The sequence below is a fragment of the Eumetopias jubatus genome, unplaced genomic scaffold, assembly GCF_037043125.1.
Source record: "Eumetopias jubatus isolate StellerSeaLion01/CBP00866 unplaced genomic scaffold, mEumJub1_p1.0 scaffold_10, whole genome shotgun sequence".
Taxonomy (NCBI): Eukaryota; Metazoa; Chordata; class Mammalia; order Carnivora; family Otariidae; genus Eumetopias; species Eumetopias jubatus.
The window spans coordinates 28,476,064-28,503,953 of NW_028274816.1; the positions used below are offsets into that span (position 1 = coordinate 28,476,064).

A 27,890-nucleotide genomic window follows, 5' to 3' on the forward strand; every position below is an offset into this window, starting at 1 on the left:
AGTCAACATAAAACGAAAATACCAAATTAAAAAAGTGGAAAGCAGTTTCTCCTGAGGAGGAATGAACAAGGATGCAGGGTGATGGGAACTGTTCGTTTTCAAAACAAGGCTTTTAGAAATAATTGACCATTTTTTTTAAAGATTTATTTACTCATTTTAGAGATGGAGGGAGGGTCAAAGAGCATCTTAAGCAGGCTCCACCCCTAGCATGGCGCCCAACCTTGGCTCAATCTCACCATCCTTGAGATCACGACCGGAGCCAAAATCAAGAGTCCCACCCTTAACGGACGGAGCCACCCAGGCGCCCCTGACTATGTTTAAGTATGGGTATGCACAACTTTGATTAAAATGAAAACTAGTTTTCAAATAACCACTCTGGCCGTTACCATAAGATCAAGGTTGGTGGACAAGAATGGAAAGGGAACCAGGGAAACCAGTTGGGAAACTATGGCTAATCCCAGTGAAGAATAACGGCAGTTGAGTAACAGGGAGACTGACAAGGAAGCGGTCAGAAACCGATTTCCCACGTAGACACAACAGAACTTACCAACTGCTTGAACCAAAAGAGAGAAAATAAGAATGAATGATTCCTAGGGGTTTGGTTTTGTTTTTCCCCTGAGTGACCGTATGGATAGATACTTTAAAGGAGATGGATAGCCTGGGGAAGGCGCACGATAGCGGAAGGGGTAGCGTTGAGTGACAAGATTTATTTTGGCCCCCTTTAGTTTGAGAAACTTATACCAAAGAGAGAGAGAGAGATACCTGAAAAAAGAGGAATAAGTACACGTCGCAAAGAGACAAAATGCATCATCACATGAACTTTCTAATAACCATGCGAGGGCATACAGTGGATAGATTTATCTTGGACGTGGTGCTAGAGAGCAAGTCCCTCGGGTCGGAAAGTCTGACGATAACGTCCAACGCTCACACTGCCTTTCAGAAGACTGGGGCGCTGGTGCGGTCGGTCCGGGTACCGACCGACACCGACAGCATCCCCAGAGCAGGGCCATGTTCACTTGCGGGTTCCCGCGCTCCGAGAGGGGGCGGCGGCCCGAGGCAGGCCGCGGGCGTCGGCTGCGCGACATCCCCCAGCGCACACGTCTCGGCCCGGGGCGACCGCGCGGACGGAGCAGGGGGGCGAGGAACCGGGGCTTGCCGGGCTGGGTGGCTCGAGACCCGCGCCTCCGGGGCCACCGGGCCACGCACGCCGGGCCAAGCGCGCCTCACGTGAAGCGCGGGGCGGAGCAAGCCTCCTCTCGCCTCCGGCCGAATCGCTCACCCGACGGCACGTAGTCTTCGTCCTCCTCCGAGGTGGAGAAGTCTTCAGAGTCGAATTCCTCCATGTCGCTGCCGCGCGGAGCGAGTGGAGCCACAGGACCTGAGCAGCTGCCCCAAACGGCAGAGCTCTACGGAGAGACCATAGAGCTGCGGCGGGGGCGGCGGGGGCGGCTGGGTCGGGGCCCCCACCGCGCAACGTGTGCGCATGCGCAGAGAGTGCTACGTAGTCCAAACGCGACATTTCCGAGCCAATGCCTCGCGCCTGACGGTACTGTAGTGGTTGACAGAGCGTGGGCTCCGCCGCTGGAGCGGTGCATGCTGGAACTTGTAGTCTTCAGCACCGTCCGGTCGCTCTGATTTGATAAATGTGCTTAAACAGAATTACATGTCTATGCGGCTACAGCTGACCTTCGTTATTCACAGGTTGGTATTTTCGAATTCGCTTACTTGTTTAGACTTACTGTAACCCCAAAAATCAATATTCGCGGTGCTTTCTGGGGTTATTCGCGGACGTGCGCAGAGGGTGAAACTCTTGAGGCAACCAACGGTGCGGTGTACTTGCTGAGGTTGAACAAGGCCGACACAATGGGCTTTCTTGCTTCGTCTGTCATGCTGTAAATAATTGTCCTTTTCGCAGTCTACTCAGGGGCATGTTTTTTGCATTTTTGTGCTTTTTGGTGGTGATTTCGCTGTTTAAAATGACCCCCAAGCGTAGTGGTGAAGTGCTGCCTCGTGCTCCTAAGCGCAAGAAGGTTGTGATGTGCCTTATGGAGAAAATACGTGTGTTAGATAAACTTCGTTCAGGCATGAGTTGTAGTGCTGTTGGCCGTGAGTTCAATGTTAATGAATCAACAATCCGGTACATCAAGAAAAAGGAAAAGGAAATTCGCCGATCTGTACGTGAGGCTGCTCCGGAAAGTGCTAAAGTAACGTCTATAGTGCGCGAGGAAGCAATGGAAAAGATGGAAAAGCGACTAAATTTATGGATTCATGAGATGACAACCGATAAAAAAGGTGTGGTGGACAGCATTGTCGTGAGGCTGAAAGCCAAAGAAATTTATGGTCATGTTACCCAGGGCCAGAAAAATGTTAAACCTTTCTCCGCTAGCGCTGGCTGGCTTGCACGTTTCAAAAAGAGGTATGGTGTGAACAATGTTAAACTTGCAGGTGAGGCAAGTTGTGCAGATCAGGAGGCTGCAGAAGAGTTTAAAAAATACTTGCTGAGTGTTATACAGGAGAAAGGATATGTGGAAGAGCAGGTTTTCAATGCTGATGAGACTGGCTTATTTTACAAGGACGTTGGCAAAAGAACCTATGTAACGCAAATGGCCTGCAAAGCCCCTGGCTTTAAATCATTCCAAGACTATGCAACCTTGCTCTTGTGTACCAATGCCAAGGGCGACTTCAAGTGCAAACCCCTAATGGTGTACAGAGCCCAGAATCCACCAGCACTGACAGGGAAAAGCATGAACCATATGCCAGTCCATTGGAGGTGGAGCAAAAAAGCGTGGATGACATCTGATTGGTTCCATAACTGCTTCATACCGGAAGTTGAATGCTATCTCCAGGGCAGAAACCTTTCCTTCAAGGTTTTATTAATTTTGGATAATGCCCCGGTCCATTGCTGTGAAGAACTCAAAAATGCCCACCCCAACGTAGAAGTTCTTTTCATGCCCCCAAACACTACGTCTCTCATCCAACCCCTGCATCAGGGGATAATAAAAGCTTTCAAGGCACACTATACCAGGGAGCTTTATAGCAAGGCATTTGAGGCTCTCAAGTCCAACACGGAGACTACCATGTTGGACTATTGGAAGTCAGTCACTCTGCACAACGTTATTGATTATGTTGGGACAGCCTGGGACAGCATCAAACAAGCTACCATCAATAGCTGTTGGAAAAATGTTTGGCCAGACTGTGTGCAAGATTTTGAAGGTGTTACAGAAAGTATAAAGGACAGTGTCAAAAACATAATGCACATTGCACGGCAGATAAGTGGGGAAGGCTTTGATGACATGAAGGAGGAAGACATGGAAGAAATTCTGGCGGAAAAGGCAGTAGAACCCACCAACGAAGACCTGGATGAGATGGCAAAACAAGGCATTGGAGTCGGCAATGACAAAGACGACCATGAAAGCCAGCTTATAGCTTCAAGAATTGACCCTCTTACAGTGACTAAAATATCAGAATGGAATTCTGCCTTGTTAAGAATTTTCAATGACATGGAAGAGTGTGACCCTATGCTCGATCGCAGCCTCAAATTTAAGCGCCTCACCTCCATGGCATTTGCCCCTTATTCCAAGATGCTTAAAGATTTGAGGCAAAAAGCCAAGCAGAGGAGGCTGACCCAATTTTTCAAGCCGGTTTGGGAGGGAAAGTTGCCGACTCCGTCAACAAGTCTTGAGAGGCAAACTCCTGAGGTTGAACTGCCAAATGTGGACATGCTGCCCTCTTCCTCTCCTGCAGAATAAATTCCACCTACCTCTTCCTTGGTTTTCGTGAGGCAAGCCAAGGTCGAGAGGTTTACCCACACTGTGCTGCACCATCAGACATCCTGCCGTTCCATCAACAGTAAGATTCTAGTTAACGTTTTCATGAAATCTCTGATTTCTTTGGGACTCTATGTGCATTACTGTGTGGCATAACAATATGTGTTCACAGTACTCTGTGTTTATGTGAATATCGTATGTTATCCTGTGTGTTTACTACATGTACTATATACGTGTACTGCCTGTGTGCATATGACTGGGGGAAAGAGTTAATACAGCTGCAGTATTGTGAAGGACATTACACAAAAATGCTGTAATTGAAATAGTTTTATTATGAATACTGCACATAACTATTGTAAGAAAGATATATTTAAAAAGGTGTCTTTGGGCACCTGGGTGGCTCAGTTGGTTAAGCGACTGCCTTCGGCTTGGGTCATGGTCTCAGGGTCCTGGGATCGAGCCCCGCATCGGGCTCCCTGCTCGGCAGGAAGCCTGCTTCTCCCTCTCCCACTCCCCCTGCTTGTGTTCCCTCTCTCGCTGTCTCTCTCTGTCAAATAAATAAATAAAATCTTAAAAAAAAAGAAAAAAGGTGTCTTTGAACAGAAACACACATAAAACAAGATTATGTATTGATCAGTTGACAAAAGTATTGTGAGCAGAGACTCGCAGGAACCCAACCCTGTATTTCCCCCAATAGTGGTTCAGTGTTCGATAATTGATTGTGCACGGTGACTTTAGAGACGTAACTACTGTCAACAGGAATTGACTGCATTCTAGAATTCAGACATCCGCACGAATCCTTCAAGTGAATCCATATGGAAGTACAGCCGCATACAATCTTTATAATTTTACCAGACTAAAATGTTTTAAGTTATAATCCAGTTATGGGAGGCAGTAATCAGAAACAAATGCGGAGGAAGCATCAACAATTAACATCCTCTTTTTTCAGGTTTATGTTTTTTTCCAGCTGAAAATTGCTCCTTGTTGATACTCTGGACTAGACTGGGTCTGACTGACCCAGTCCTACAGTTAATCTAAATTAAGAAAGAGATGAACACACATTTGTGATTAAAAGGACATTACTGTGGCAGTATGCCAGCAAACTTCTAAAAACAGCCTAATTGAAATATAATTCACATAAAATATACCCGTTTAGAGTACACAATGCAGTAGTTCTGGTAAATTCACAGACTTGTGCAACTATCACACCAAAAATGAGCTCCTTACCCATTTCTCCCCAATCCCCAGCCTCAGGCTTAATCTTTCTGTCTCTATAGATTTGCCTATTCTGGACTTTTTGTATAAATGGTATTATACAATATGTGGCCTTTTGGGATTGTCTTCTTTCACATCTTCAGAGTTAATTTCTCTTGGATATATACCTGCGGAGTTTCTTGATCATATAGTAATTCTGTGCTTTACCTTTCGAGGAAAACAGCCAAATTGCTTCCCAAAGCAGCTGTGCCATTTTACATCCTCAGCAGCAATATACGAAGGTTTCAGTTTCTGCACACCTTGGCAATACTCTCGTTTCTTTGATTAAAGCCATCCTAGTGGGTGGGATGCAGCATTTCATCGTATTTTTGATTGGCACTTCCCTGTTCAATAACGATGTTAAGCATCTTTTCTTGTCTTTATTGGCCATGGTGTATGTTCTTTGGAGAATGTCTATCCACATCCTTTGCCCATTTTAAAATCAGGTTATTTGTCTTTTTATGGTTGAGTTGTTAAGAGTTCTTTATATATTCTGAATACCAGTCTCATAAAACATAGGCCTTGAAAATATTTCCTCCTATTGGGTGCCATCACTCTCTTGATGGCATCCTTTGAAGCATAACATTTTCATTTTGATGAAGCCCAATTTATCTATTTTTCTCTTGTCCCTGGTGCTTCTGGGCTTCTATCTAAGAAGGCTTTGCCTAACTCAAGATCACAAAATTTAACTCCTGTTTTAAAGTTTTATAGTTTTAGTTTGTGCATTTACATCTATGATCCATTTCAGTAGATCTTCCTTATGGGAGAATAGAAAAATAGATGTGAAGTTAGGACCCGATATTTGGAAGTTTAACATGCTCAGCCTTTTCCCTTGGACAGGGTAAGTGGTACCTGCAGTGACAAACCAGGACGTAGACTTTTGCCCTATCAGTGGGGTCCACGCCTGGGGAAAAGGACGCACTGGGGTTCTCTAGCAGACTTTCTCCTCCAGCATCATCTCATTTCTCCCAGTCTCATCTTTACAGCTCACTAGCACTCCATACATTTGTTCAAATTCACAAAGTTTCTAACCACTTTAAGGATAACCAGGGTAGGAACTATTTTCCATTGTTTCAAATAACTTAATGAAGAGGCCAACTGCAGCTCAAAGGCATGCGTTGTTTGACCTGAAAAGCATTTTTTGTGAATTCAAATGAGTTGCACTTAAAAATATAGATTTCAAATAATCTAGATTTGCAACTTCCCTTGAAAAACTGGAAAATCTGGCTATTCTGGCCTCAAAATCCCACCAAGTAGAAATAGACTGGAAGTAAGCAATGGTTGGCCCCTTTAGACAGGGCTCTCCAGTTGGCCAGAGTACAAGTTCCCTCAACTCCCTAGAAGATTCCTGGGCTCATTATTACTGTGTTGTCTTAGCAATAGTTTATGGGGTCCACTTTACCATACTTAGCACCTTTAGCCCCTCATCCTACACAATCTCTTTCCATTGTCCGATCTTGGGTTATCACCTTTTGAAAATTGAAGAAAAGTTCCTCCTGCCTTGGGTCCTGGATATATATACAATCTTGGGGGCTTCTGGCCCATCTCTGCATGTAGGGTTCTCCTGGGGTCCTAGAAATTGCTCTGTACCTTTGTTGCGAGTGGTATTCACATAAATGTATGAATATGTAAAAATTCATCAAGCTATACATTTAAGATGTGTGCACTTTACTGTATATTATACCTCAATAAAAAAATAAAGAGAAAGAATGGGCAGTCTCCTACCAGACATTGTATGTCTATGATGCCTGGAACTGTAGGGGTTGTCTATCTTGGACAAGAACGTAAGACACCCAAATTGGACAATTCGCTGAAAACGGCAGAGCAGAAAAAGACTTCTATGACGTCCCTGAGAGTGCTAAACCGACGTCGGAGCCACTCTTCACGTGAACCTACTATTGAAATAACTTTTTTTTCATACACTGTATCAGCTCTCAGCCATCCCAGCGTGGAATCAGACAAAACGCTTCTTGATGGCAAGATACAGCCTGCAAAGTGCAGCTGATAGGACTCAAGTTCACATGTGCATACAGTTTAATCACATCTTTGAACAAGGATTTTACTATAAATTAGTAAGAAATTGAACATAAAAGAAATACAGGTAAACATATGTTAAGTACTAAGTTATGTAAAAATCCAAAAATCTAAGTCAGACTTTATTGCAAAAGATTAAATTCACTGGTCACTGTAAAAAAGAAATAACCATTTCAGTTCACAGAATTGAAATTAATTCTTTATTGATAAACATTTATACCAGAATTAGAAATGTCAGTAGAAAAATAAAAATTTAAATTATTTTCTATTGTATAAAGATTTGATCATTTTGACTGCAGCAGTTAGTGAAATAATCTAATACAAAAGTTAAGCTGATTTTAGTCACAACCAGCCTAACAGAGTGCACAAAAAAGAAATGCACATACACAAAACTTGCTGCGTGTGAAGAACTAATGTCACGAGGGCTTCACATTCCAGGAAATGGTGTCGTAGGGAAGGTTGGTATGCACTGCAGTTGTAGTAAGAACTTAATTCACATCAGACACTGAAATCAAAAGCCGATTTACAATTTAAAATTTAAAAAACATAAGGAGTGGTTTAATTATTTGCATCAGCTTTCTCTCACTGGTTTAAACATTTCCTAAGAAGTAATGTTTTACTGTAAAATTAAAAAATGAGTTAAGAGCACAAAGAGACATCCTTCTCGTGGAATACCATTACACATTTTATATGGACTTGTCTTCACGAAATACCTTCATCCCCAAACCCCCATATTAAAGAATGAAGTTTTTATGGTTGGGAGCTGCCTCCCTCCCCTGCATTTAAAAAAAAAAAAATTGGGGAGAAAAATAGGAAAAGTGGATGTCCAGCTGGGATAGGGGGGGTTGCATAGGCCCTAAGAAAGCAGGTTGTTGGCAAAAATTCTTAAAAACTATAGTAAAATAAAATGTTCAACACATATGCCAATATTTTTCCATCTGAGTGACCACCCCCAAATAATTGTGTATTTGAGAAATTAAAAAAACAACCCAAGGGGCACTAGATATATTGTTTATCATTCAAATAGTTTCTCCTTAAAAACATTTCAAGCTACAAAGCTCCATGTATATAAAGGTCTATAAAATTTATTCACAGGAGAAATGTTCACATACTTGGATGGATGAAATATTCAATAATTTGAAGGTAGATCTTATATTTGAAGTTTTTAAAAAGAGTGGATAATCAATGTATAGCAAAGAAACAGATGGAAACAAAAACACCTTTCAAAATGCATTAATTTTTGTGTCTTGGCTCTAATAACCAAATATTTAAATAATTGATCAATATGTTCAAAAATTAGTATTCAGGGGGAGGGGCCTAACAACCACAGGCCCATATGTTCAATTTGAAGAATTCTAACCAAAAGAATGTTTTAGATGAGAATTCTAATAAGAGGCATATTTCAAGAGAAATGATTAAAATCATTTTCTGTAACAAAGGATATAATGTCCCAAATTTCTTAAACTGAAGGGCTACTTTGCAAAAATCACAGCTCCTTGAACAGAAAAATGGAGTCTTATTTAAAGACTTAGGGGCAAAAAAAAAAAAAAAAAAAAGACTTAGGGGCACTTGGCTGGCTCAGCCAGTGGAGCATGCGACGCTTGATCTTGGGGTTGTGAGTCTGAGCCTCACGCTGGGTACAGAGAGAACTTAAAATCTTGGGGCACCTGAATGGCTCAGTTGGTTAAGCGTCTGCATCTGCCTTCGGTTCAGGTCCTGATCTCAGGGTCCTGGGTTCGAATTCCATGTCGTCATCAGGCTCCCTACTCAGGGAGCTCTCTCTCTCTCTCTCTGAAATAAAATCTTAAAAAAAAAATCTTAGGGGCGCCTCGGTGGCTCAGTCGTTAAGCGTCTGCCTTTGGCTCAGGTCATGGTCCCAGGGTCCTGGGATCGAGCCCCGCATCGGGCTCCCTGCTCAGTGGGAAGCCTGCTTCTCCCTCTCCCACTCCCCCTGCTTGTGTTCCCTCTCTCGCGGTGTCTCTCTGTCAAATAAATAAAATCTTAAAAAAAAAAACAAACTTAAAAGACTTAAAATTTGCTACATAGAAAGATTTGCACATTGGAGAGAAACTTCTTGGGGAATTTGTAAAAACATTTGCCAGCATTCCAAGTCTACTTGTAATTTTCCACCTAGTCTGAGCATATGTCACTGTAATTTTGATAAGTGGTCTAATGGCCTTTTAGTTAAAAGCAAATGGCCAATTAATTTCTGTGATCTCTTTGTAATTCCTCCTCCTTGACTTTCCCTGGTAAGTTGGTCCTTCTGGCTATTTTTAATCAGAAGCCTGAGGACATATTGCTTTAAATGGAATAGATATGTTTGTGTGTACATAACCTCACGGGCTGTTAGCCTTACTGTCACAATGAAAACTTTCCTTTAAAAACATCAGATTTAATGATCAGAAACTATTCTGAACACAGAGAACAACGGCTCTATTCCATTCAACACAGATGAAGTGGTAAGGATCAAGCTAGACACTTAATTCTTGCAATCCTTTCTCTTTTGAAGGTCACAGTTTTCAGGCCTTTTAATGAAAAAGAAAGGCAGTAGAAGAAAAATTAAGATAGCTAAAATTGGGTTTAAAAAACTCGATGTTTAATTCTCTGGAAGGACATACATTCCCTTGAAGGGAAATGTAAAGTGGAAGCTTATCTGAAAATTAAACTTCAGGCACTTTCTGGGAGTGACACCCAATACTGTAAGAGTGGTGACCACATTAAGACTAAGAAATGAATAACCACGAACTCTAGTTTAAGCTTCATTTCTACAATTTCAACCAAAGTCACCAAGAAAAACTATGACAATGCTAAAAAAATTTTTTTTTGGTACCTCAATGTCCAAAGAGCATCCTAACCAATCTGGCTTAAAATTTTGAACTCAAGCTATTTAATACGGTATGTTTCCAATTAAAGTAAACAAAATCAATAGAATGAAAGTGATGGGAAAGGGATGTAGGAATTCTGGAGGGAAAAAAGTCTCAATTAGCTAGCTTATTTTGATATAATGTACAAAATAACAAATTCACATCTCTTAAAATATTATTAAGTAATCAGAGGTCAAGATAGTTACCCAGAAAATGTCACATCATCTTCTTTTTCTTTCAACAGTGGAACTGAAGCCACTACTTGTGTTGCAGGATTTTTTTTTCCTATTACATTTCAACAAATTTGTTCTCAAAGCTCTACTCAACCAAAACCTAGTTGGCACTTACTGTCATGAAGATGCAGTGAAAGAAAAGTCTGCCAAATTTTAATCAAGATTAGATTAGATAAGATTTTGGTACAGCATACTCTGCTCAGAAAAAAAAAAACAGTATTTTTCATAGTTTCTCTGAAATACACAACACTGCCATTTTCTCACAGAATATTGTAGATTTCGGGGTGAAGGACATCAACCCAGAAGCGCTGTTGACCTAGCGTGGGTAAAGGTGCACTTGTAAAAATGCTTAAGTTAAATCCAAAAAAAAAAAAAAAGGTGCTAAGAAACTTGATTTGTTTTGGTTGAGGACAACAGGAGTCCAGAAAGATCTTCAGTTCCTAGAGCTTCAAACTGAAGAAAGGGCTGAGATGTCATTTTTCACATACTTCTTCATCCAAGTTTCTTCCACTTGTAGAAGTAAGAAAACACTACATTCCATAATGTATTCTTTTTGTGAGGAGCCTATCACACTTAGGTTCAACATCATGGCCTACGGGTATACGCTACAGAGTAGCTAAAATCCGTAAGAAGGAGACCACCACTACACAAAATGTCTGTCCAGTGCCCAAGGTGAGGGCTTCAAATGGGATCATTTCCTTTCCTGCTGCTCGGTACACTCCAGCAATTGCAGCACCTGTTCAAAAAAAAGGGTGTTAAAAAAAAAATCAAGGTTAATATAATCAGGAAAATACAGCACTTAAAATCCTACTATATGTAGAATGTTCTAGATTTTTTACATTAAACGTTAAATATTATAGAAATGTTTTGTTTTCCCTATACTTTTTTGCTGCCTACTCTAGGTTTTAAGTATTCCCCATACAACTTACAAATCACTGATTAGTTCTTTTAGATGGTGAAAAGTGAGTCCTTAAAACTGGGTCTCCTAGATTTACTCAATAAAATAATCTGGAAGTCATCACCAAAATCATGAAGATATAGCCACTTCCCCATGACCTGATTACAAACTCAAAAACATCTCTTATTTGCCATGCTTAGCATTTAACAGGCACCTAAAAAAAACTTGGCAATAACCGCCAACAAAACTTCTGTGTGAGACTAAGCAAGACATACTTCAGAAGCCACAGGGAATCCTCATTCCACCTTCTACGGCACTCAGAGCTCCCCACCCAAAGTGGACAGAGGAGGGAGCAGAGGATGGGAAAAGCAGAGGGTGACTCTACACTTACGAAGTTGTTATTAATTCAAAGGGCACGAGGCGAGAGATCCTAAGGGGACCCTTTCTGTTCCCCACATCATCAATTGTTTTTATTATATCAGTCACCACAACTTCCTAGAAACTGAGTAAACCGAACAAACACAAACATCTTAATCTCCCTAGAAACCCATATGAATTGCTACAGGGACTCAGCATTGTACCAAGAAAGCCAAGATTTCATTAGCTGGACAAGAATAGACCCAAAGTTCCCAGATGACCCTCCTCTCAAAAACTGTTCCAAAAAGAATCCTCTTTGGTCAGTGTGTTCATTCATGCAAATATTGGTTTACCTCTGTGTCTGATAAGGTATGATCCCTATTCTCATTAATGCTCAGAATCAAGCTGAGACACAGAAGGAAAGCATAAGCACGAAACATTTTAAATAATACAAGACAATATACAACATATCAATCAAATGGCTATACATTTTATACATGGGATATGAGAGCGTATTTACATATTTTAAGAAAGAGCAAATGAACCACTTTCTGTATTGGTTGCCTGGAATATCTGTGACTTTGAAATGCCCATCTCCAGTGGCTATGCACACATATTGTGTCACTAACATCTGTAAGGCACCTGTTTCACCGGGCCCCCTCATAATTTAGCTCAAAAAAAAAAAAAAAAATGGGTTGGGTAGAAAGAAGCTTAAGAAACCTGAAGTAGGCCCCAAAGTGGGGTTTGGATGATGAGGTAGGGAAGAAAGGGAAAAGCAGACCAGGGGGAGCAGCAAAATGGGAAATAGACTGTATTCATACTGGAGTCTTAAAAAGAGAACAGACACACTTATTGCACAGTTCTCAAGTGTTAGGTATTATGCTAAGTTCTTTAATAAACATTTCCTTTTATCATCACACAGCCTCAGAGGTGTATAGCATTATCCTTATTTTACTGAGGAAAAATATGAGACAGGTCCTAGGAGCCAGGAATCCAATAAGGAAACTGGAGCAGAAGGTCGCTAAAGAGCAGCTGTAGGAGATACAGTTAAAAATACTATATAAAGCCAGTTATGGAAACACCTTTATGCAGGCAGGAGAAAAGGGTCCTCCTCTTATTACCACAAATGTTTCATCACCTACGGAACACACAGAAATGAGGCCACTTTGTCCCCCAAAAAAACTCAAGTCAAAGAAAGGGACAGTTCTGCTTAGAGCTCAAGGCTTAAATTCACACACACACACAAATTAGTAGGAATGTTATGTTTCTAATTTTTAAGCATATATTTATGTTGACACATACACCTAGAAAAAAAGTTTGAAAGCACATACCAAAATGCAAATTGCGGTTTTCACTTAGGGATGTGATAATGGGTGTTTTTAGTTTTGCTTTCTTATAATTTTTAATTTATATAAAATAGAGATGATATTTACACTTAATCATACGCTTAAAAATGATTTAAACTTATTCTCATCTTTGTGACATGAGCAAAAGCCAAAAAATAAAAAAAAGTAAAAATAGTTTATTATTTGTTATTCCAATTCTCATTCAGAAAGTTGTGAGAGGGGACGCCTGGGTGGCTCAGTCAGTTAAGTGTCTGCCTTCAGCTCAGGTTGTGACCGCAGGGTCCTGGGATTGAGTCCCACATCCGGCTCCTCGCTGTGCGGGGAGCCTGCTTCTCCCTCTGCCTGCCACTCCCCCGTTTGTACTCCTCTCTCTCTCTCTGACAAAAAAATAAAATCTTTTTTTAAAAAAACTTCTGAGAGGGGGGGAAAAAATAACCAGAAGACAAATCAGGTACTTTCCTAAACAAGAATTCTTGTCATCAGAATTAGTCTTCCATCCTTAAAGTAACCGCCCCTGAGTGAGCAGCAGTAACTCAGCAACAATCTTGCGATGCCACCAACTGATCGCTGACAAGAAAGAAGCAGTGGCTTCCAAAAAGATAAACAGCTTCTCTTACTGGTGACCTATTAAAACCTCACCTGGCTTATCTGAAAGATAGGAGAAAATACAACCTAGGAAGTCAAAGATATTAGCCAAATAATGGGAGGGGGGGGTAAGAGGTCAGAAAAAAACAATACACTAAAATGAGAGGCCCAGGGGAAAAGCCACTCTTTTTTTTCTTCATTTCACTCAGACACGTTTCTAAAGTGGGTCCTGAAATTAAGTGACTAGTCATATGAAACGTTTCGACTGGTATTTTAATGTCTAACATACTTGTCAAGATTCCAGCAGTAATTGGTCCCACGATGCCCATCAACAGGATGCTTACAGACATGAACCTACCATATTTGTGATGTCTGAGGGTGAAGAGGGCCAGTAATCCAGCAGGGGCATGGAAGAAGAGAGAGGACACCAGTGCCCACAGGAACACACCATACCACATCTCTGCAAGGAAAAGCAAACAGAAGGCGCAAGTCGCCGACTTTCCTGGTACAGTGATTACCAGGGGCTAGTCATTGTATCTGCTTATTTCATTTTCAAAGCCACCCAGGTGCAGTGTAGGCTCATCAGTCAAACATCCAAACAGTGATGGTTCTAGAGGCATCAGCAAACTGAGGCCTGCAGGCCACTGGCAGGTTTTGTACGTAAACTCTTCCTGGAACAAAGCCATGATCCTTCAGTTAAGTCTGGCCTATGGCTGTTTCAAGCTACAAGAGCAGAGCTGAAACGGCACACGGCCCGCAGAGCCTGAAATATTTACTATCTGGCCACTTCCAGAACCTCTAAAATGGCCAGTCATGTTAAGTCTTCTCAAATGAAAAAGCTATACAATTTTATTCATTCAACAATCATTTCAAGACAATGCAGTATCAGGCCATTGCCCCTCAGAACAGCAAAGCTCTTTAAGATATAAAATAAATACCAAAAAACAGAAATGCCTTGGCTTAGAGAAGAATGGCATGTGAGGGAGCAGGATGGAGGAGCTGGCTCCTATGGAGAATGTCTAGTTAACTTGTAAGATGACTGCAACTGAAACAACATTAAAATATTTGATAACCAACTATGTCTAAAAACCTATGCGTGAGCCCCCTCGGGAAAACAGAAAAGAGGAGATACCATCCTGCCGTCATGACTTTGCAATCTGGTAAACAGTGGATGAAGCAATTTCCCCCACCCAGCCCAGGCAAGGCTTTGGAATTCTCAAAATAGCCCTTTAGCTACCCACATGGATACAATGAAGGTGTCCACAGCAGATAAAATCCGTTGTCCGTCCTTGTGCTAGAAGCAGGTGAGTAACAGGTAATTTCAGAGATCAGTCAACAGCTTAACTCAGCACTACTGACACCTGGACCAGTTAACCCTTTGTTGTGGGGGGCTGGCCTGTGCACTGCAGGACACGGGGCAGTAGCCCTGGCCTCTGCCCTCTACTGGAGGTCAGGAGCACCCTCTCCCCAGTTCTGACAACCAAAAATATTTCCAGACTTTGCCAAATGTCCTGGAGAGGGTGGAGGGGTGGGGGTGGGGTCAAAAATCGCCCTGATTAAAAACCACCGGTCTGAGGCAGAGCGTCTATAAAACTAAAAGCAGTTAAAACAACAAAGCACCTGACTGGCTCAGTCGGTAGAACATGAGACTCTTGAGTTCAGGGTCATGAGTTCAAGCCCCATGTTGGGAATGGAGCCTACTTGAAAAAAAAAAAGCTACGAAGACAGATGGGGTCATGTTATGGTGGGTTTTGAAGGTCAGACTAAAGACTTCAACGTGAAAACCCTAGAAGCACCATTAAAGGTCTTGAGCAGTAAAAGGTTGTCAGGACATTATTTCACAGGTCCCACCTTACACTCCCAGTAGGAATACAAACTAGAAAACCTTTCTGGAGGGTAATTTAGAAGTATGTATCCAAAAAAGTCAAGTGTGCATGCCCTTGGCCACAGCAACCTCACTTCCGGGAATATTCCAGGAATACCACCTACAGGAATACACATGAGAGCAAGGGCAGAGGTACCAGGGTTCTGGCAGCACTGTCTGTAATGGCAAAGACCAGACATCAAATGCGTGTCCTTAAATGGAAGACTTGTCAAACACATTTTGGTGCACATAATCTAACATTACACAATCCCATAAAAACATGGGCTAGATCTTTATATACTGAGGGGATTAAGATGCCCAAGCCACCTTGGGAAGTGTAAAAAAAAAAAAAAGCAAGTTGCAGAATAGTATATAGAAGATCCTGTTTTTGTAAAACAAAAGAAACACAAACGTGTGTACAAATAATTCTATGCACTCGGAGAAAAGTCTGGACATAGGTGTATTTAATAAATATTTATGACATGGGCAGGCGTTGTTCTAAGTGCTTTATAAATCTTAACCATGCAGTCCTCTAACACAACACTATGAGGCACAGATCACGAATATCCCTGGCTCCTGGGTGAGTAAACAGAGGCAGAGGGAGGGAAGGACCGTGCCGGAGCCCACACTGCTGGTGAGTCCCACAAGGCCAGCGGGAGGCAGAGCCCGGCTGGAGCCCTGTTGGAGCCTGACACCCGAGGCCACGCCCTCATCCTCTGTGCTGGACAGCAAGCAACAGAAAAGTGTTATTTCTGGGAGTGGGATAGGCTGGGGAAGGGCTAATAACCATTCACTTTTTACTCTGATTTTTTTCCTCTTTTTTTTAAGTAGGCTCCACGCCCAATGGGGTGCTTGAACTCACAACCTTGAGATCAAGACCTGAACCAAGATCAAGAGTGGGATGCTTAACCGACTGAACCACCCAGGAGCCCCTACTTTGATTTTTTTTTTTTAAAAGCTTTTCTAGCTGCTTACTGGCTTTTACAAAATTATTATAAAAAGAAACTAGAAAAAGAAAAAAGAGCCTTTGTTTCTAAAAGAGCAGTTCAGGAAGGCTGACCTGATTGGAATGAACAATTACAGAAACAAAGAGGAGCACCGATCGGCTTGGGGACAGTGGAGAGCAGGAAGGGGAGGGCCAGGGGCTTTTCTCAAAGCTGTCTCTGAGGCTGGGCTTGAAGACGCTCTAAGAATTACCGCTGTGGATGTTTTCTTTCCAGATCAATTTCTGAACTGTTGGGGGTGGGAGATTAGGAGTGGAGGCCAAATCCCTCTAAGCCACCCTTGGCATTGTCACTGATGACTGTTCTAATTCTTCGCTCATTTTGACTCACATAAAGTTTCAATTAATACCTAAATTAGGACACCTAATTCAAGCTTTGGCTCCGAATGAAAGTATCAGGCATGCCCCATATAGGGCTCATTTATTATTAAAAATAACAAATGACTAGGGGCGCCTGGCTGGCTCAGTGTTTGGGCGTCTACCTTCGGCTCAGGTCATGATCTCGGGGGTCCAGGGATCGAGCCCCTCGTCGAGCTCCCTGTTCAGCTCAGCAGTGAGCCTGTTTCTCCCTCTCCCTCTGCCCCCCTCCCTCCGCTCACGCTCTCTCTCTCAAATAAAGAAATAAAACCTTTTAAAAAAAATAAACAACTGAGGTGTTTTGGCACTCTTGCTCTGGTGGAAAGCTATCAGATAGTTATAAAAAATTTTCAACCATTTGTGAAATTTTTTTCTTTTTCTTTTTTAAAGATTTTATTTATTTGACAGAGAGAGACACAGCGAGAGAGGGAACACAAGCAGGGCGAGTAGGAGATGGAGAAGCAGGCTTCCCGCTGAGCAGGGAGCCCGATGTGGGGCTCGATCCCAGGACCCTGGGATCACAACCTGAGCCGAAGGCCGACGCTTAACAACTGAGCCACCCAAGCGTCCCGAAACTTTTTTTTTTTTTCCTGAACAGGATATATCTTCAGAATAATTTTATTACTGTTGAAACTGGTCTATTTGATGGCGTTTGGCAAATTCTGCTAAACCAAGTTAGATCGTGCAATACAGAGCATAAAGTGATTAAACAGTAAGGTCCCAAGCTTAAAAATTAAATACGCATTGCATAATGTAAAAAACTAATACGTATAAAATATATAACTATATATACATACACTAATTAACTACTGTCCCTCCTCCGCCAAAGAAAAAAACCACCTTTCCAGTCAATATGTTGATCAGAAATTGCAGGCAGAGTTCTGAATCCTCAGGCTTTGAGCCCCATTCTCCCTGGAAATAAACCTGTTTACTACCGCGGCCTCCTTTCCAGCCTCAGGCCGGAGCTCCTCCTGCTTCCACAACCTAGGAGACTCGCCCTCCATGCTGGGCAGCAGCTCCCAGATGTTGCACCGTCTAGTGTCCAGGTATTGCTCGTCCAATAAATGCGCACCGGCCCTGTGGCCCCCAAATCCCTCCCGCCTGGGCAGCCACTGCTGCACCCTAGGGCTCAGGGAGGGCAGCCTGGTCTTCCCGGCCTACGCCGCCTCGTATACCAGCCACTGCTGGCTTGACCCCAGGCCACAGCCCGGCCCCATGCTGTTCCCTCCCAAAGCAGTAACCCCATCTTCAGTCCCACCGTCCTTACTAGCTACTCCCCGGGTCACGCGCAGACTCTGCCCTCCATCCCACCACCATTTCGTCTACAAAATGCTATGGTGACACCAGGAACACCACGGTCCCAGGAGGGGACAATGGGATGCAAATCTGCCTCTGAGAACTCAGAGCAGTGGCCATCCTGCTGATGACCTGATACCACTCGTGGGCCCTGCTGGAGCTCCCCAAGCTTTAGAGGTGAACTGGGTAGCGAACTGGGAGGTGAGACACCCCAACTTGATAACTTCCGTGAAGGTGGGTCTGATAGGCCTGAGGCCTTATAAGAAGAGGAAGAGAGGTATCTCTCTCTCTCTCTCCCTCTCTCCCTGCCATGTGAGGACACAGCAAGGAGGCGGCCCAAGAGGGCCCTCACTACAACACGGCCATGCTAGCACCTGGTCTTGGCCTTCCAGGCTCCAGAACTGTGAGAAAATAAGTTCCTATTATTTAAACCACTCAACCTAGGGCATTTTGTTATAGCAGCCGAAGCAGAGTAAGACACCAGCACTCACTCCCAATTCCCCTGGAGCACAGCTCCTGCCCCAGGAGGGTCACTGGGCCACCAACCTACATCTTCCTTTTCCTAAAAGCTGAAAGGCCTATTTGTAAACAAGGGTTGGCAGAGCAAGTCAGCACTTCCTTGAGTTTCTGAGAACGGGACGCACACTGCACCCTCCTACAACCTTGAACTGCATCCATTAGCTACCTCAGTGCCTACATATTTTATATAGAGTCTCTTAAGTCACATTAAGTAGCAAAAAAAGGCTTTACTTTGTTAGATGAGTAGTGTACTTTATAAAACACTTTTCAGATGGATGAGATTATTCGAGCACTCTTAATGGCGAAGGCAAACCCCGATCAATAAAACACTTAAAAGAAAACTAAGTGATTTCCCTTTAACCTACTGCACCTTAATTTGCTATCTATTTAATAGCTATTTATTGATCATCATACTTTTCATTTCTCTGGTTCAATACGCTGTCAAAAATCTGTGTCTCCATATCTTACAGCGTTTCTTTGTTCACTGTTTCAAATCAAGTGCATTATCTTCAGCTTTGCTTACTCTGACAGCTAAAGTCACATCACTTCCCATTGTTGAAGTATAAATCAGATAATTTATCTGTAACAAAAAAATTCTAAGGGGAAATCAGATTAAGCACTGGTGACAGAATGGGCCCCAAAGATGTCCACACACTTATCCCCAGAGCCTGTGAAAAGGTGGCAAAGGCAGTTTGTGGTGTGATTAGATTAGGGGTCCTGGGACAGGCGAGTGGCCTGGCTTCTCCAGGTGGGCTTAATGTAATCACAAGGCGCTTGTAGGAGGGAGGCAGGAGGGTCAGAGAGAGTTGAAGGGGCTATGCTGTGGGCTTTAGAGATGAGAGGAGGGGCCGTGAGCCAAGGAATGCAGGCAACTTCCAGAAGCTGGAAAAGGGAAGAAAACCAATTCTTCCTAGAGCCTTCAGAAGGAAGGCAGCACTGCCGACTTATTTTGGATTTCTGACCTTCAGAACTCTAAGAGGATAAATCTGTGTTGTTTTAAGCCACTATACTGTGCTAAGTTGTTACAGTGGCAAGAACAAACTACTACAAGCACTTAAGAGTTCATTCACACAACAATCAAATATTTACTGAGCTCTTTGCATCAGTCAGTGAAACAAGACGAAACAAGACAAGACACAAGATGCTGCCCACAAGGAGCTTATTATCTTTACGAATCTGGTTTTCAGACAGACATTTCAGTTAGAGAGATAAGCCACATAGACTGCAGATTCCTCTAGGTAAGTTCTGTATTAACAAAAGGGGTTAGTAATGGCTGGCTCCCTGGCCCTCTAACTTCCACAACTGAGTTATCCAATTTCCAAGCAAGGCCTCAAGACCAACCTGGCCCCAATGAGCAGGAGTGGAAGAAGCCTAAGCCAAGGGGGCAGGGTGAGGCTCAGCACTTAGCTATCCTTTTAGCTGGCCCCACTCCACCTTATGCTCCAGGTCAAACAACCGTATGAGCACAGTCAGCTCCTCTGATGCCAGGGTTCTTCTTTTTTTTTTTTTTTTTTAAAGATTTTATTTATTTATTTATTTAATTGACAGATAGAGAGAGACAGCAAGAGAGGGAACACAAGCAGGGGGAGGGTCAGAGGGAGAAGCAGGCTTCCCGCCAAGCAGGGAGCCCGATGCAGGATTCGATCCCAGGACCCTGAGATCATGACCTGAGCCGAAGGCAGTCGCTTAACCAACTGAGCCACCCAGGCGCCCCTGACGCCAGGGTTCTAAGTAGACCACCTCAGCCCTCCTGGGAACTGGAGTCCTACCTGCAACTCAATGCTGAAATGCCTTGATACTGCCCATCAGCCTCCATCTCTCCACACTGCCCACTGTGAGACCCCTCCCTTACTGAACCCCACCTACCTACTAGGGGGTCTATCTGTTCCCTTGTGAAATAATGATAATTTTATATATGTTTCTGCCTCTGGTTTCTAACACAAAGCTCCTAAAACCCTTAAAATAGTGGTGCTGGGGGACCCCTGGACGGCTCAGCCAGTTAAGCATCAGGTCGTGATTTCAGGGTTGGGGGATCGGGCCCGACGCCAGGCTCCATGCTCAGCGGGGAGTCTGCTTAAGATTCTCTCTTTCCTTCTGCCCCTCTCCCCACTCACACATGTGCTCTCTCTCTCTCTCTCTCTAAATCTTCAGGAAAATCGCTTGTTCTAATATTTAGTCTTTGACCCTAGTTTCCGATACAGAAGTCCTAAATCCCTTGGAATTTCCAGGCACCTCTTTTGTTCTCATGAGGCAACTCTTGGTGGGCTCCAGGATGGGGGCTGGTCACCAGAAAGCCGTGATTATAAGCCCGGAAATTTCAGGCCCACACCCCATTCTCTGCAGAGGGGATAAGGGCTGGAAGTAGAGTTAATAATCGATCCGGTGTACGTGATGAAGCCTCCAAAAAACCCGGAAAGCGTGGGGTTCAGAGAGCTTCCGGGTTTGGTGACTACACCAATGTGCTGAGAGGGTGGCACTCCCCCAACTCCTCAGGGACAGAAGCTCCTTTCTTTGTTCAGAATCTCTTCTGAACCTCACCCAGAGTATCTCTATCTGGTGTTCATTTGTACCCTTTAACATCCTGTGTAATAAACCAGTGATCTAGTAGGTAAACTGTTTTCCTGAGTTCTGTGAGCTGTTCTAGAAATTAACTGAACCGAGGAAGGGGGTCGTAGCAATCCCCAACTTAGAGCCAGCAGGTCAGAAGCACACAGGACAATCTGGACTTCTGAACTGGCATCTGAAGTGGGGAAACTGAGCCCTTAACCTGTGGGATCTGGTGCTAACTCCAGGGAGACAGTGTAGGAACTAACCGAACTGCAGGACACCCCGATGGTGTCACAGAACAGCTCAATGTAGAAAACCCATATAACTGCTGTCAGACTACTGTGAATTCAAGAATTGTGTGAGTCTAAAGGAAAGCAGAGTTGATTTCCGAGAGACCCTTCCACTCCTCCCTAACAATGACCTGCCCACCGGGACCACCCACTGTGGGCTGCTACCTCTCTCCTGACACGCCTGCCTGCCTGTTTGCTCATCCCTGGCTTCTGAGTGTGCCCGTCCAGCCTGCCTCCCCCCAGTGGCCTCTCGGCCCCCAGTCTGGCTAGATCTTGTCTGTCTTGATCTGCCCTTCTCCACACAAAGCCAGAAAGTTAGCGCCAATGAGCATGAGATTTCTTGCTGGTGATAAAATATTCTAAAGTTGCTTGTGGTGATGACTGCAAACTCTGCGGATGCTAAAAAAACCTTTGAATTGTACACTTAAAAGAAAAAGTCCATCAGATCATCCCTCCTCTGTTCAAAACCCTCCAATACTACCCTCTGGGATCTGACCTCACCTACATTGTCCCATACTCCTTGCTGGCCTTCTTTATGTCTCCTAAGCAAGCTCCTATTCCAGAGCTCTGAACCTGTTGTGCCTTTGCCCAGAATGTTCTTCTCCCAATAGCTGTGTGTCTCGTTCCTCTCGTACTTTAGATTTCAGCTCCAATGGCATCATTGTAAAGAGCTCCCTTGTGTCCTTAAGTAAAACAGCATTGCACCCGATACACAAGACCCACCGCATACCCGCCCCACCGTCTTAAACACCACTAAACTGTTCTTTTCCATACTTTTTATTTTCTCTCTATCCCCAACAGAACAAAAGCGCCTTTATTTTGTTCCCTACCATATCTTTACTTGGTACCTAGAAAACAAAAGGCAGGCAACAGACATAGAACAAATATTTGTTGAGTGAATGAATGAATAACTGGTCCAATTGCAACCCATTCCTTTTTTTAACCGTTGACCCATTCTTCACTCTAGCAATAGCACAACCGAAACATAAGTAGGTTTAACTATTACACACATACTTTAACATTGATATTAATAAAATTCATACCTTCAGAGTTAATACCATTCCTGATAAAAGAAAAGATCTGCCTTTCTTGGCATTTAGATTTGCTAAAAAATGATGACAACAAAAGAAATCTGAACATCTTGGAATAAGGAGGGTTAGGCAGAAATCTAAATGGCTAAATTGCAAATGCAGGTAAAAAAAAAAATCAATTCTAAGCTTCCTGATAGTGACAAACCACAGAGTATTTTAGAGCAGTGATTTTGCCATACTGACTTAGCATAAAGTGCAAGTAACCTTTCCTGTGAGGCCAAAATAGGAACTATTCCAGATGCAGGTCAATGAACGGAACTCACTGTAAGCAGGCTTTGGTGCCTCAAAAAGGATGAAACTCCATGTACCTATAACATCCATTAGTGCAGTTAAAGATGAGACACAACAGGGAGACTGTGTGTTTACCCATCACATTCTGATCAACTTGGGGTCAAGGGCTCTAACTCATGCATGTTTATACCCCCGAGCCCAGAGTCTGCACTGGGCCAAATGTATACTTGCTGAATGAATAATTCCTAGTGATCAACACCCCCAAATTATATATCCAATGAAGCACCCATAAACTCATGTACATATGGCAGTTTATTTTCAGAATAATTTCTGAAAGCAAAACAATTCTCATTGTCACAGCTACTATGGCATAATGTTAAAACTACCGTCCCAGGGCGCCTGGGTGGCTCAGTCATTAAGCGTCTGCCTTCGGCTCGGGTCATGGTCCCAGGGTCCTGGGGTGGAGTCCGGCATCGGGCTCCCTGCTCCGTGGGGAGCCTGCTTCTCCCTCTCCCACCCCCCCTGCTTGTGTTCCCTCTCTCGCTGTCTCTCTCTGTCAAATAAATAAAATCTTTAAAAAAAAAAAAAAAACTACTGTCCCAAATTCACTTCTCTCAATCTTAAAAAGGCAACTAAAAGCCAGACAGACTGAAGAGAACATTCAAGTATCACCTGGCATATGACTTATCACAAAAGGCTTAAGGTACCCTTTCAGTGGAGATCTGATAAACACCACCTTCACCAAATGATTAACAGCATTACCAATAAAGGCACACACTGGTGTTAAGTATCTCCTGATGTAGTGCACTGGGAAGTGGACATCACCTACATAGGTAGAATTCTTTGTGTTTTTTTAAAGATTTATTTATTTATTTATTTTTGGGGGGGAGGGGCAGAGGGCGAGGGAGAAAGACCATCTCAAGCAGACTCCCCGTTGAGCACCAAGCCAGCAGGGGGCTTGATCTCAGGACCCCAAGACTGACCTAAGCCAAAAACAGTCACAGGCTTAACTGACTGAGCCACTCAGGTGCCCCCACAGGTAGTACTCTAAACAAAAATGTTTAATCTGAATGTAATCATAAAAAGCAATCAGATAAACTTAGATTATGGGACAGTCTAAGAAATTAGCAAGGAATCTTCAATAACATCAAGCTCAAGAAACAGATGGAGTAACTGTTCTAGATTCAAGGAGACTAAAGAGACATGATAATTAAATGCAACGTGTGGGGGAGCCTGGGTGGCTCCGTTGTTAAGCATCTGCCCTCAGCTCAGGTCATGATCCTGGGGTCCTGGGACCCAGCCCCAAATCAGGCTCCCTGCTCCTTGGGAAGCCTCAGGGAGCCTGCTTCTCTCTCTCCCTCTGCCTGCAGCTCCCACTGCTTGTGCTCTCTTTCTTTCTGTCAAATACATAAATAAAATCTTAAAAAAAAAATAAATGCAATGTGTGATCCTTGATTAGATCTCGGGTTTGTTCTTAAAGAAAAAAAGCTATAAAAGACATTATTCAGACAACTGGAAAATTTAAATAAGGCATGTACATTAGACAGCATTATGTTTTTGTTGTTGTTAATTTTAAGTGGGCTCCACAACCAACGTGGGGCTTGAACTCACAACCCTGAGACTGAGTCGTGTGCTCTACCGACTGAGCCAGACAGGTGCCCCTAGACACCATTATTCTATTGTTTTAAATTTCTTGGGTGTGATAAGGGTTTTTTGGCTACGAGAGAAAGTGGACTTGTTTTAAAAGATACCTGCTGAAGTATTAGGTGTCCGGTGCCATCACTTCAATAATTTCCTTTCAAATGGCTCTGCATAAAGTAAAAGTGTTATGTATATATATGTACATACATAATATACACACAATATGCATATATATGCACAGAGATGCGAAAGTAAAAATATTAATAATGAGTCTAGGTAAAGGATATATGTTCATTATACCAGTACTTCAATTTTTCAGTATGTTTGAAAATTTCAAAATAATGAGTTGGTGGAAAAATAAGGAAATAAAACAAACTAATCTGGCCCAGTAGTACCTCTGGGCTGCATGAACATTTCATCTTTTTTTTTTTTTTTTAAGATTTTATTTATTTATATGACATAGAGAGACACAGTGAGAGAGGGAACACAAGCAGGGGGAGTGGGAGAGGGAGAAGCAGGCTTCCCGCCGAGCAGGGAGCCCGATGCGGGGCTCGATCCCAGGACCCTGGGATCATGACCTGAGCCGAAGGCAGGCGCTTAACGACTAAGCCACCCAGGCACCCCAACATTTCATCTTTTAAACAGTGTCTCCAGAATGCCATATATTTCTGTTGTCACTGTCAAACGTGATCTTAGTACCTTGTGAAACAAAGTGAGTTGCCAGATTATTTTAGGTATAGTTCGAAAGTAACATTTGCATCTGCCCCAACATGGTCATTCTCAGCTGTCCGGGAAAAATACTAGGCAGGTAATACCCAGCAAGTCCCGGGTGTCCACTGAATGGCGCCTGGCAGTCGCTTCCCAGTGGATGAGAAATCACAGGTGCCTTGTTTATGACTGCAGTCAGTAATCCAACCGTCCCTCCTTTGCAGGTCTCAGGCCCAGTTCTCGAACTGTTTACCAAGTCAAGATACCAGTCAGCTTTTGCCGCACGGCCCAACCTCACCCTTCAATCGCCACTGTTGTGTCTTCTTGCCTTTACAGGTCCAACACTGAACTGTGCCCTCCCCCCAAAGCCTTCATTAGCTTCCCAAATAATTTCTCCTCCTCCCAGCTTTCTGAGCACGCAGAGCTTTCTACCTTGTGTTGTAATTTTGAAAAACCCTTACACCAGGCCCAGCAGAAGCTCCAGTGGGCGTTAAGAAGAGTGAAAAGGAATGTTTCAAAGATCTCGAACGCAGGAGTGGGGAACTCGGCAACAGGTCTCAGAAAGCGATTCCTAGAAAGAGAAGCTGGCGGAGTGGGTGCATCTGGACGGAGGTGAGAGCGAACGGTAGACAACCTGGGGGCGCTGAGGCGAGACTAGAGCCCAGGGGAGCGCGATCGCTGCGTTCGGTCCCTCAGCCCGGCCGGGACGGTTCGGCGTCCGAGCTGCGAAAGCCGTGCGGCCGGCGCGGGCCTCAGGGGCCAGGCGCATCTCACCCCAAACAAGGAGGGGCGACCGCTTCCGGAGTTCTTTCGGGTCCCAGTCTGACCCCGGGGCGTCTAGAAACTCCAAAAGCAAGATCAGTCCGAGTGGTGGCCGAGCTCCCTCCACTGACCCGTCCACTCGCGGCCGCTCCCTTCGCTCTGGCCCCCAGCGCGGGGTCGCCGTAACCGGCCCGAGGTGCCGGCGAGCAAGCGACGGGGAAAGGGCTATATCCCCCAAGTCCCCGCCGGGGGAGCGGGAACCTCCCTCCGGGAGGAAAACAGTCCAGGGAGGGTGGGATCGCCGCGCGCAGAAACCCCCAGTCAACCTGCCGGCCCGCCCGCCGCGGAAGGGGCGCCCCCCTGCCCGGTGGCAGCGCCAACACACGCAGTGCGCAAGCGCGGCACGGGGCGGGGTCGGTACCTGGGAAGGAGCAGAGAGAAGTGGAGTTGGGGCACAGGGTCCCGTTGCCCACCCGAGGCACGAGCTTCAGGCTGAGGATCTGCTGTAGGAGCCCGGCCGACCCCCCGCTGCCGCCGCTCCCCTCGTGCTCCATCCCGCCGCCATCCACCGCCGAGAGATGGGGAGAGCGCCCGAAGTGCTGCCGCGGCTCGCTCGCACTCACGGACCGAAGCGCTCAACCGCACCTCCGCCGCCTCAGCGTCACTCTCGGAGGGGGCCCTCTTCCTCCCACCCCAACGGCGCGGCCAAGTGATGGGCCCTTCCTCCAATCACAGGGCGAGAGTTGCTCCCGCCCCTGACGTTGCGTACGGCTCTCTGAGATCTGTCACCCACTGGCTACGCCCCCTATTGGACAAATCTCTCCTGTCCAGGAGGATGCGCTTTGTTCTTCCCCTCTCTGCAGCGCCACCTATAAGAAAGTAGGGGAATTGCATACCCACCCCAGACCTGACGTGTAGATTTAAAAGGGATCTAGCAGTGAGAACCAGGTGAAGGAGGCAGGAAGACAGTGCAGCAATGCCTTCAACATTTGGAGGGAAAGTGATTTTTTTGAAAGCTTAACTTACTTTAAATTAAACATTGTGTGCAAAATTTATAGTATTTTACGTATATTAAGCATTGCGTAAACATTTGTAGTATTTTACATAATATTAATTCAAGAACATTAGCAAGATTGTTTATAGAGTACCCTCTTGAAGACTTTGGGTTTTTTTGTTTTGTTTTGTTTTCTTTAAAGATTTTATTTATTTGACAGAGAGAGACAGTGAGAGCAGGAACACAAGCAGGGGGAGTGGGAGAGAGAGAAGCAGGCTTCCCGCTGAGCAGGGAGCCCGATGTGGGACTCAATCCCAGGACCCTGGGATCATGATCTGAGCCAAAGGCAGACGCTTAACGACTGAGCCACCCAGGCGCCCTTGAAGACTTTGTTTTGAGAGCTAATGCCCACGACTCAACACTCCAACTGCGACTTTGCATCAGCTAAGAAACGTAACTAAAATAGCAATAGTAAGCACAAAAAAAGTCATGAAATATTTAATAATACTATCTTTTGGTACATTTCCCAGACCACCAGAGTATGTAAGAAGTGGGAGAAACCAATTATTTTGGGGTTATATAACAATCAATTGTGTGTCACATTGGGAAACATTATTTTCAATTTACAGTTCTATCCTCAAATTCTGCATTGAGAGGTTAAAAAAAAAAAAGACATTTAGGGTGCCAGGGTGGCTCAGTCGGTTAAGCTTCTGCCTTCTGCTCAGGTCGTGATCCTCGGGTCCTGGGATTGAGCCCCACATCGGGCTCCCTGCTCAGTGGGGAGCCTGCTTCTCCCTCTCCCTATGCCACTCCCCCTGCCTGTGCTCTCTCTCTCTCCCTCTCTGTCAAATAAATAAGTAAAATATTTTTTTAAAAAAAGACATATTTGCAGGACTCAGAAAATGCATGTTTTATATGCTCTTTCTTTTTTTTTTAAAGATTTTTATTTATTTGAGAGAGAGAATGAGAGAGAGAACACGAGAGGGGGGAGGGTCAGAGGGAGAAGCAGACTTCCTGCTGAGCAGGGAGCCCGATGCGGGACTCGATCCCAGGACTCCAGGATCATGACCTGAGCCGAAGGCAGTCGTTTAACCAACTGAGCCACCCAGGTGCCCCTTATATGCTCTTTCTAAGGAAGTTGAATATGCCCTCCAGTGAAGTTGAGGCGTGATAACCAAGAAAGAGAAAGATATGGAATACAAGAAATGATGGATTTAACCAGGAGTGTTAGCCTGACTTCTGTGCACAG

General features: G+C 44.2%; 3 protein-coding genes across 6 annotated transcripts in view; 1 reads left to right on the plus strand and 2 right to left on the minus strand.

Moving 5' to 3' along the window:
- CFDP1 (chromatin remodeling protein CFDP1) overlaps positions 1–1,452 on the minus strand; it is a 127,382-nt gene extending 125,930 nt beyond the window's left edge. The window contains exon 1 of the mRNA XM_028096809.2: positions 1,280–1,452. Within this exon, the coding sequence (XP_027952610.1) occupies positions 1,280–1,343 (64 nt within the window). The 5' untranslated portion in view covers positions 1,344–1,452. The remainder of the gene's footprint in view (positions 1–1,279) is intronic.
- A 524-nt stretch (positions 1,453–1,976) lies between these two features.
- On the plus strand, positions 1,977–3,749 carry LOC114199333 (tigger transposable element-derived protein 1). Its single transcript, XM_028091225.1, has one exon. The coding sequence runs from the start codon at positions 1,977–1,979 to the stop codon at positions 3,747–3,749; it is 1,773 nt and encodes a 590-aa protein (XP_027947026.1).
- A 3,483-nt stretch (positions 3,750–7,232) lies between these two features.
- On the minus strand, positions 7,233–26,330 carry TMEM170A (transmembrane protein 170A). 4 transcript variants are annotated; one of them, XR_015769145.1, is made up of 4 exons: positions 26,069–26,283; positions 13,628–13,798; positions 10,126–10,888; positions 7,233–7,560 (listed from the first exon to the last, which is right to left on the minus strand). XR_015769145.1 is itself a non-coding variant. In XM_028096397.2 (3 exons), exons 2-3 carry the CDS (start codon positions 13,794–13,796, stop codon positions 10,758–10,760), a joined length of 300 nt encoding a protein of 99 aa, XP_027952198.1. In that variant the 5' UTR covers positions 13,797–13,798; positions 26,121–26,330; the 3' UTR covers positions 7,233–10,757. The 4 variants fall into 4 exon arrangements, 3 of the variants coding, with proteins under 3 accessions (XP_027952198.1, XP_027952192.1, XP_027952186.1); XM_028096397.2 differs by having other exon boundaries at positions 7,233–10,888; positions 26,121–26,330; XM_028096391.2 differs by having other exon boundaries at positions 7,233–10,888; positions 13,697–13,798.
- Positions 26,331–27,890: the final 1,560 nt, after the last annotated feature.

Bases quoted from the DNA above. Each gene is read 5' to 3' on its own strand.
- TMEM170A (XM_028096385.2), bottom strand. From the start codon at position 26,201: ATGGAGCACGAGGGGAGCGGCGGCAGCGGGGGGTCGGCCGGGCTCCTA. The intron at 13,799-26,068 runs GTACCGACCCCG...TTTTCCTTGCAG, and splicing joins TTCTCTCTGCTCCTTCCCAG to AGATGTGGTATGGTGTGTTC. The intron at 10,889-13,627 runs GTATGTTAGACA...TTTTTTGAACAG, and splicing joins TACTGCTGGAATCTTGACAA to GTGCTGCAATTGCTGGAGTG.
- LOC114199333 (XM_028091225.1), top strand. From the start codon at position 1,977: ATGACCCCCAAGCGTAGTGGTGAAGTGCTGCCTCGTGCTCCTAAGCGC.